Source organism: Rhyacophila brunnea, unplaced genomic scaffold (assembly GCF_057557595.1).
Source record: "Rhyacophila brunnea isolate RB1 unplaced genomic scaffold, BYU_Rbru_1.0 scaffold_12, whole genome shotgun sequence".
Classification (NCBI taxonomy): Eukaryota; Metazoa; Arthropoda; class Insecta; order Trichoptera; family Rhyacophilidae; genus Rhyacophila; species Rhyacophila brunnea.
This window is the reverse complement of record NW_028232774.1, coordinates 33,830,454-33,839,856: the sequence shown is the minus strand read 5'-3', so window position 1 is coordinate 33,839,856 and position 9,403 is coordinate 33,830,454. Positions and strand designations below refer to the sequence as shown.

General features: G+C 32.9%; 1 protein-coding gene across 3 annotated transcripts in view; it reads right to left on the bottom strand.

Moving 5' to 3' along the window:
* Nucleotides 1-1,919: 1,919 nt before the first annotated feature.
* Nucleotides 1,920-9,403, bottom strand: part of Rhp (GTP-Rho-binding protein rhophilin) — a 270,103-nt gene continuing 262,619 nt past the window's right edge. For all 3 annotated transcript variants that reach the window (XM_085961190.1, XM_085961191.1, XM_085961192.1), the window contains exons 11-17: nt 7,604-7,751; nt 5,967-6,119; nt 5,741-5,868; nt 4,468-5,408; nt 3,876-4,028; nt 3,554-3,592; nt 1,920-3,386 (exon numbers count right to left, since the gene is read on the bottom strand). In XM_085961190.1, the coding sequence (XP_085817316.1) occupies nt 3,171-3,386; nt 3,554-3,592; nt 3,876-4,028; nt 4,468-5,408; nt 5,741-5,868; nt 5,967-6,119; nt 7,604-7,751 (1,778 nt within the window). In that variant the 3' untranslated portion in view covers nt 1,920-3,170. The remainder of the gene's footprint in view (nt 3,387-3,553; nt 3,593-3,875; nt 4,029-4,467; nt 5,409-5,740; nt 5,869-5,966; nt 6,120-7,603; nt 7,752-9,403) is intronic.

Here is a 9,403-nt window from a genome sequence, read left to right as displayed (position 1 = left end):
TCGTCTACATGGAATAAACTGTTTTCGTTAAAACAAATTATAAAAGCTCATGCGGGCATCTGCGGCATAATTACCAAAAAGTTTGTAGATACACATATATCCTTCATATATCTTATAAATTACTACCAAGTAAACACTGAATCTCTTGAAAAGAGTTAAAATACATGTTTATAGCTATTTTTCTATCGATGATAGAAAACATAGCCTTATTTATTTTGTTTTATCCCACTTTCAAATACATAGTTCCAAAATATGTAAATAGTATGAACTCAGGCATATTATATATCCACGGTAAATTCACAGCGATAAACAGCTGGCCTTTGGTTATGTTTAACACTGTTAATTCAATCCCCGACTGCCTTAACTCTTGAGTATGATCCAGTTTTGTGTCCCCACTTTAGACAAAATATGTAGAAAATTGTCGGGAGAACTTAATTACAGATTCAAAAATACAATACAAGCGATTAATCAGTCCAATTCCTAAGTGGTTATGTGAAAATTTATTGTCTGTTTTACTATTTGCTTTGATTTTTTGTTTATCAATAATAATTGTCATTGCTGTTGGGAATTTTTTAGAGTCTATCCTATTATATATTTATGTTTTTCTACTAATAATTTCAGATAGGTATAAATTACAATGCTGAATTTTCTCATGGTACTTTTAATAATTAATAATAAAATACAGTACTTCTAATTTGTTATCTCTACGCAGAGTTGGGTTTATTATTTTTAACAAAAATATTCACATAAGAGGTATAATAAGTTATAAAAATTGACCGGCACTTTACGACACTGATATCGAAGGGGCTCAATACTACACTGTTCATTATAAATATTTGTTTAGATCACGGTGGCTCTTATGTTACTTGTTAAGTAAGGTAATTTCTAATGTTTTTCGGAGACGCGCCTGTCCGGGGCACCACTTTATGTGTATTATCTGTGAGCCTTACATCCCATAAGGGTGATTTTTCAACTGTCTTAACATTTTTTTTAAATTATCCTGTCTTTCAGTGAAAGCGGGGCGAAGAGGGCTAGATGAATTTCGGTAAAGATTACCATTTTAAAATTTAGCGCGGTGCATCGTTCGAGCGTCCGATTACCCAAAGGCGCTCGGGTATAATTTTTTGTTTAATACACATATAAATTTGTGCGTTCGATTGCTTTTGGTAATATTTATTTATGGGCCCAGTGGTTGTGAACTAGCATGGTAGGATTACGATTTTATATTATAGGTATTTTGACATTATAGATTTATCGATGGAGAATTGAGGTATGTTATAGGGAAGGGTAGATTTGGTGTTAGTATCTATTCTGTATCAACCGAGAAGAAGTAGGTAACTTACACGAAAGGAAACCTGTCAAGGGCAACGATTTTAAATGTTGTTATGCAATAATCTTTATTTATTGAAACAAATTTAATGGTATAGTTTTATAATTGAGTTGGATTTTACCTATTTTTCTTGAATAATTAAATAACTCATTTAATTTAGAAGTTATATAATTTACCTAATCTAAAAAACAAGACTTATCTACTTCTTCCAGGTTGATACAGTATTTAAGTAAAATAAAACATTTTCAAGAATCTAAATTAATTATAGTGTGTATTTTATTTTTCTCAATACTCCACCTCATATACAAAAAATACATAAATAAACACCATAATAATTAATAAAAAAAACCTTTGGTATACAAATAACAAGGCTTTTGAAAATATATATAAAAAATGATAGATTCAATATTGTATTCATAATATAAATATATATACAGTTATTTTTACACAATTTTAATTTAATTTACAATATAATAATAGTCATTAAAAGATATTTTTTAATACAATTTTCTTAATTATTACAAAATATGTCTACTTCATTTTATTTGAATTTTATAATATTGAATTCCTCTTTATAGAATGGAATGCATCCTTAATATGTGGTAAGTTTTGTGACAAATTTATTACAAAACCATTGCAATATTATATTACATGATTATGTTTTTATTATTTATAATATTAGGTATATAAAATCTACAAAATTAATATCAATACGATTACAAGTTCTATCTACTTCCATTTGCAATATCATTATATGTTTGTTACTTCTTAATATTGAATATTTGGTTACATTAAATTCTCCATTATTAGATTAGATTCATTTTTATAGTTTGTACCACTTACCTTAATAAATAATACATAATATTTACATTATAATGGCTTACGGGAATTATCCCAAATAAATTGATAATAAATTCATAGACAATAAGGATTATAATATTTCATTTTATTTATTCCCTGATAACGTAACATTAAAATTCATGCATTTAAATAAAAATTTGTTGGTTTGCATTGTACAAATTAAAATTGATTATAATAATAAATGATAAACAATTAACATTGTGTATCATCCATTGACCAATAATAATTATTGTTCAAATGAAATAGGATTATTGTCTCTACCGTAAATAGACAAAGACTATTTTTTAAACCGTACTATAAAATATTCTTTTTATTTAAATTATTATTTACTACTACCATACGTTCTGAGTGAAATATACAAAAAAAGATGGTGTCTGTGTTTACTATATTATGTTACTGACATTTTCAGCATTTTCCATTATATCCGCAAACTAATACTGGTTGAACTGGGGAAGAAGGATTGTAAATCTCTTGAAAATAATGGTCGGTTCTGCAAAACAACAAGTGCAGAGTAATGGAGGATAACATAGATCCCAGTGACGTCCCGTGGAGGCAGGTAGACTATGTGCCGCATAGGGGAGGCGTTATCCAAATGGCGGCACACCCGAGGAGAAATAAATCATTTTATAGAATTTACATATAAAATTATATATCATACATTATGTTAATTCAGTTTACTGGTTGAGCTTCTCTGATTTCTACCCATATACAAAGTTATTCAAATCAATATTATGTATCCCAAAAACATACCACTAATGAAAAATTACCAATTACGTCCAAAAAGGTGAATTTAGAGAAATAAATGGAAATGGTTACAAAATTTTGGATATAAAAAAGTGGAAATAGCTCGTAGCAGACAATAGAGTAGTCGAAATGTTTCTAGGATGCAGCAAAGTCCCTCAGTAGGACATAGGGCCGATGATTACAATTACCAGTTTGTGGCTATGTAAGTTGGAAAACGCTGTTCTACCATATTGACTTATCTAAATATAACATTACTGGAATGTGATCCTCTATTAGAGCTACTATCGCGAGATGCGTTGTGTCTCTTGAATGGATTCCAAGATGGGACCCGCTTGGCGCCAGAATGCATGCGGCCGCTTAAGCCGTTGGAGCCATTGCTTGATGCTGTAGATGCAGCTGACACAGAACCTTGGTTCGAGCCCGAGTTTTGAGTGTTTGAGCTGCCATTCAACTGGAAAAAACAATAAGTATTTAGTCATATAAATCAGCTCATTCAATTTTACGTCTTAGCATTTTTTTTTTAGCCTAGGGTCATTCATTATCTTAGAGAGATTAGGGTATAAACTATTCAAAGGGTTAAAATGGGTTTCATTATGAGAAAAAATAAGAAATTCTTACATTTGTTGTTTTGCCATCAGCATAATCCAGAGGAGTTGCCTGTAAAGAAAAATGATTTTTTTTAATACTAATCTATACTGTTAAACATACTGAAGCGGCAACCTCTAAAATGCTTAAATTTTTACTGAAGATTCCTTGGCTAAAATTTGGATTAACGTATTTATTTTAACTTTTATTTCACGAGAAATGAACATTTTGAAGTTTCCTATACATAATTAAAATTTGAATTTATGGACACACGATTCCGTAAATTGGTACCTATAATATTGACAAATAATATGTATTAATATTTCATATTTTCTTATCTGTGCATATGTCCTACCTTGAGGTAATTTCTATCCATTGGTGTGACGAGTTTGAGACTGAGGGAATCCCCTGAAGCTTTGATCAATCGAACGACCTCGTCATGTGGACACCATTTTACGTCCCGCTCTCCTATGGCCACTATGAAATCACCTTCACGCATTCCTCCCAACTGGAAACAATTATGATATTAATTTATTATTATTTCGGTAGTTTTAATAACTATTGATACTAGGTCCAAAAGTTTCCGGCCTAACGGATTTAAGAGGTACCTAATAGAATCAAACAATCATTTTTATTTTTAGATTGATTTATTTATTATTTTATTAGACCATTTATTTTGATACATTTTTAAAACGCCTTATTAACTTTTCTGTAACGCTTCAGTTATGATTAAAACATGAAGACAAGTGTTACAATTGTGTAATTGTGAAAGCTAATAGTTAAGATGAGGTAAATATAGACCAGAAAAGTACAACTGTATATTCTGAACGATATCAACCATATTACGTGACTGGTATATTTTGATTACATGGAAAGCATCTATTTATGTTGATTCATAGCTTAAACACTAGAATTAACGTTATGAAATATCATAATTATGTACTTACATCAGCCAGTGACCGCATTTCAACGCTGGCAATAATCACGGGTGCGTCTCCTCGAACAGAAAACCCAAAGCCATCCCCTGTATTCTTTTCGTACCCGCTATCCTCCACTCTCTCATCTTCTCCCGAATTCAAATTGCATTCGCTTGAAATCCTCCTTAGCAGATTGACGTCGCCATTCAAATGTCCACCATTTTGCTTCGGTGTCACCATATAACCGAAGTTCTCAGCACCAACTGATTTTTGAAAGTACGCATTTTTTCCGTTAATTTGATTCCCATTACCAATTTGAATTATATCATTTTTTATTCGTATTTTGTTGTTACCGTCCGTTTTAACATTGTACCTCAAATCGTTGGCTGATGAATTCTTTTCGTTGTATTTAGTTACGAAGGCATCACTATCGAACTGTTTTACAAAACTGCTAACCTTCTTCTCCCCATTGTTGCTACTGTAACCGTTGATATAAATACCGTTCGTTCGAGTGACTGGTAACTTTCCTACGCCATTACTGCTAGTGTTTCTTTTACGCGAATCGCCACCGCTGTCAAATCTTGTAACTTCCTCGTGATGCTTATATTTCTCATCATTCCTAATGATATCGCGCTGGTAATAATATGCGCTGTTATCTTCAGATCTGTCTCTCTTTTCATACAGCGATCCATTCCTTAGGACCTTCTGTCCATTTTTATATAAGGCGTCATCTTGCAGGTAAAGTTTACCATTGGCTCTTCCTCGTTCAGCTCTTTTGGACTCCCTCTGCATTTTATCGTTTCTGATTGTGCGGGTACTGGGTTGAGATTTTTGTAGCTGGATTAATCGCGGGGCAGACCAGTGTCGTTTAGCAGAGAAAATGGCGACCGGACCCAACGATTTGAATAGGTCTTCAACTCTGTGCTGTGCGAAGTCGGGTTGAGTGAGAGAAAGCTGGAACTTTGTTGATGCTGTAACAGAAAAATAGGTGTAATTTAATTGATACTACATGGTTTAATGGCGCTTCCGATCCATATCAATGGGTGTAATTCACAGATACTGCATGTCCAGTTTTTACCGAAATGAGTTATTATATTATATATAATATGCTGAACGCCCTTCTCCGTCATTTCTATATTCTAATGCCAAAAACGGAAATGACACAAAAAGAAGAATAAATAGGGTAGTTAGTACCTATTTAAAAAAAATATCATATTATTTAATATTTGTATACATAGTTTGTCATTAAATCAAAACTAAAAATGTAACATTTCTTTCAAATATAATAATAGTGTGAACTTACGCATAATTGTGGGTGAATCTAGTATCTCAGAGAAATCTGGTCCACCCGGTAAAAGGGCAGATTGATTTTCAGCTTTATCCAAGTGTTTTCGAAGCACGCGACACAGGGAAGCCTTTGACTTCAATTCCCTATAATGACAAGTGGAAAAAATATAATAAAAGTGTCATAAAACAAATAAAAAAAGATTTATATAATATTCTGTAATGTCTTAGTATTAAAAACGAACCTGCACATCCGCTGTAATCTTAAAGCTTCTTCGTAGGCACTGAGAGCTTCAGCAAGATGTGCTTTTCCCAAAGACACTCGCTGTTCCTCTCGGCTTGCAAGAGTTCCGTTACTTGTCACATTTTTCTTCCGTTCGTCGCCAGCGTCAACATTTCTGCAATAACAATCAATCCATGTTTATGAATACAAGAATTAATATTTCAGTGACTTAGTGCGTTCACAGTTCGATTATAACGATGATCAAATTATAGTCCGGTGGCATAGCTCCAAATGATGAACAGGCATATCCTAAGGGTCATTTTTTAAAAATTCATTTTTCTATAAATACCGTCTGATTTGATTGATTTTGTATTTGTATTTTATGGTTCTGAAATATACTAATTCAAAGTTAAACTTGATATTTTGTTATTAGGAGGCCATAAAGAACTTACCAAGATGGTCGCTAAAAAAATAATTTTTTTTCTGATTTGATTATTTTTAATACAATTATGTTAAGGCGATATTTTAGTGAAACGACTAATAATTTTCAACTATAGGCGCGACGAAATTTTGGTCTCGCTGGCAGTCTGAGAGCGAACGTCGAGGTGTCAATACGTCAATTTGTTTCATGATGACGACAGGGGTATTAATTCTTAAATTGTGTAAAGATGACTAAAAACGTTACCCATTTACTTTAAAAAGGAAACATGTCAATGAATATATTATTATTGTTACAAACAGATCATTAAATGGACGCATGTTGGATTTATATGACAAATTATATTTCGGTTGGCATGCGTCATTTGCACCCGCGACCCGCAATCCGCGCATCGCCTAGCCACGTCTTTTTAGACCATGCCTCAACTGAGGTATAGCTTTAAGAAGGAATATAAAAAGATTTAACACTTTTTTTGAATTTCGCATTATTTGGGATAATAAATTTACATCAATCTCAAGAACCAGATTTCATAATTACTTATATAAAAATTAGTAAAATATTGTTATTCTGTGGTTCAATGACATTATTAATGGACGACGCACTCAATACAGTAGCTAGCAAGTAAATTCGCATGTACAGGTAGACGTCACGCAATTTCCATTATGCGATATCACGCATCGGGAATTTATAGCAATATGACCTTTATTGTAATGGCGTTAGAGCAGTGTTTCTAATGTCAATGTTCATTTGGGCAAACCCGGTCGAACCGAACCATTCGGCAGACCCAACAAAAAGCATCAGGAATTTATAGCAATATCACCTTTATTGTAATGGTGTTAGAACAGATTATGCCATTCGGCAGACCCGACGATAAAGTGAGCGTCATTTTTATTCCAGATGATTCGTCCATATTAATGTCATTGCTGTGGTTACACTAAAAGTATATACTAATATGGCTATTTGCTATTAATTTGTATCGAAACACAACTTCAATTGGGTATTTGAAGGTTACATACAGTGTTACAAATATTAGAATGCACGTGTCATCAAACCCTATAGTATGTTTGTAACTTTGCTAACGATTAAGTAGTAAATTGTAATTCTGAATGATTCTTTCTATTGCAATAAACATAATCAAAAGGTTGAAAAATATGAATGAGCTTTTCAAATCCCAACTAAGGACAAAACAGTTAAAATGAAGACTAACTGTAAATAATTACCTGTCGTTTTTGTTGTAGTCACACCAGTCAGGGAGGTTGGGTTCCGAATTGTGTAGATTGGAGATTCTTTCTTGAGTTTTATTTGACAGAGATGTTCTGTTTGAAGTGGCGTTCAGGAGACCAGTAGCAATGTGATGATGCGCCAGACCTACAATGATATTAGCAGCATAGTGTAATTAGATTAGGATGTTATATTATCTGCACATGATATTTTCCATCGATAACAATGACTGTTATTAATAACACTACTTGTACACGTGTATTCATTTACTGGTTCTTTACAAATTGCAAGCTTCCTATTTTTCCGCTAGGTGCCTCTGTTAGGTAGAGGATTCGCTTTAAGTTTTCCTGTAGTGAATTTAACGTAATCACTGTTTTTATTATTATTTTGGTGCCTAGATAAATATTTATTCGAATGCTTTCATGAATAATAGTGATACCGCCTAAACCATGGCATCCTCAGAGGATCCAAGGCCATGAGGCCTGAATCATCATTGGGCTGATTCATGCAAACATGAACAGATCGACTGCGAGGCAAATTTCTAGCCCGTAAGCTTAGATGTATGGAAATTTATAGTCACCCTTTTGCAAGTTCTACAAAATTTAATAGAATCAGTCTAGCCCTTAATATAAATAAAATCCTGCATTTTTTTTATACCTACATTAATTCTATAAGCAAGCCAAGTAAAACGTAGCGTCATTATAAATTCTATACTTAGTCAATTTTAAAAAATACTTAAAAGCAAGCTGTAATTTTAAAGCCAATCAATAGCAAACGATTTTGTAGTTACCTATATAACTTAAAACAATTGTCAGCACAATATTTTAGATGCCAAAAATAGTATTTATTAAAACCTATCATTTTTAATATTATTACCTACATTTCATCCAATTTTGACCAATATTGGAAGGAAAGTTCCCAGCCATACAATGTACCTAATACCTAGAATATCTGATTTGAGAATATTTTGAAAAAAAAATGTATTGTATACCTAGTTCAAATATTTCAAAATATGTAGCTACAAGCAAAGAAATGCAGAAGGTAATAATAATTCCAAGAAATTCACAGCCCCTTTCCAAAGCATGTACCTAGAAAAGGTCTGAAATATGAGACCTGAGGTACCTACTTACAAGCCAGGTACATATGCCAGAGGCTGTTTTTGTCATTTTTCAGAGATAGAATAATTGTGAATTGTTTGTTGTGTATTATTACTACCTACTCTGCCCTACCAGCCCCTAATAGGGTCAGTCGGTTTTTGAACTCTCGAGGAGCGTGACGTCGGCCGTGGCGTCGCGCTCGCCGACGTCACCGCCATTTTAAATTTAATTATTTTTTTTTTTAAATATTTTCTACGCTGTACTACTTGACTGTAAATGTATTCCGACAAATAAACGCCCTGTTTTCGCCTATAATTCCGCGTTGTCAATCAACATAAGCATGTCCCCGAAAGAAGCCAGCAGACGATATCACCGTGACATTTCATCATCAGGGGGGTCCAGCGCTCTTACACCCCCCTGCAATTTTTTGTGTTTCACTCAACTTTTATCGAATTGGTGAAAGATGTAGGTATGTAACTACAGTATTTAAATGAAAATACCTATTTCGTTGGATATTTTTGATACTTAATTGAATGGAGCTTTGCATTAATAGCAACCTTTTAGAGAAACTTGTAATAATTATTAAATTTTCTTATCAATCACTGCTAACCTTTTAATTACCCTTTAGTTACCACATTTAAATAACACGTTAATTATATCTAATGGCCAATGACTCCAAACGCGCCAGTCGCGGTGTTAGCA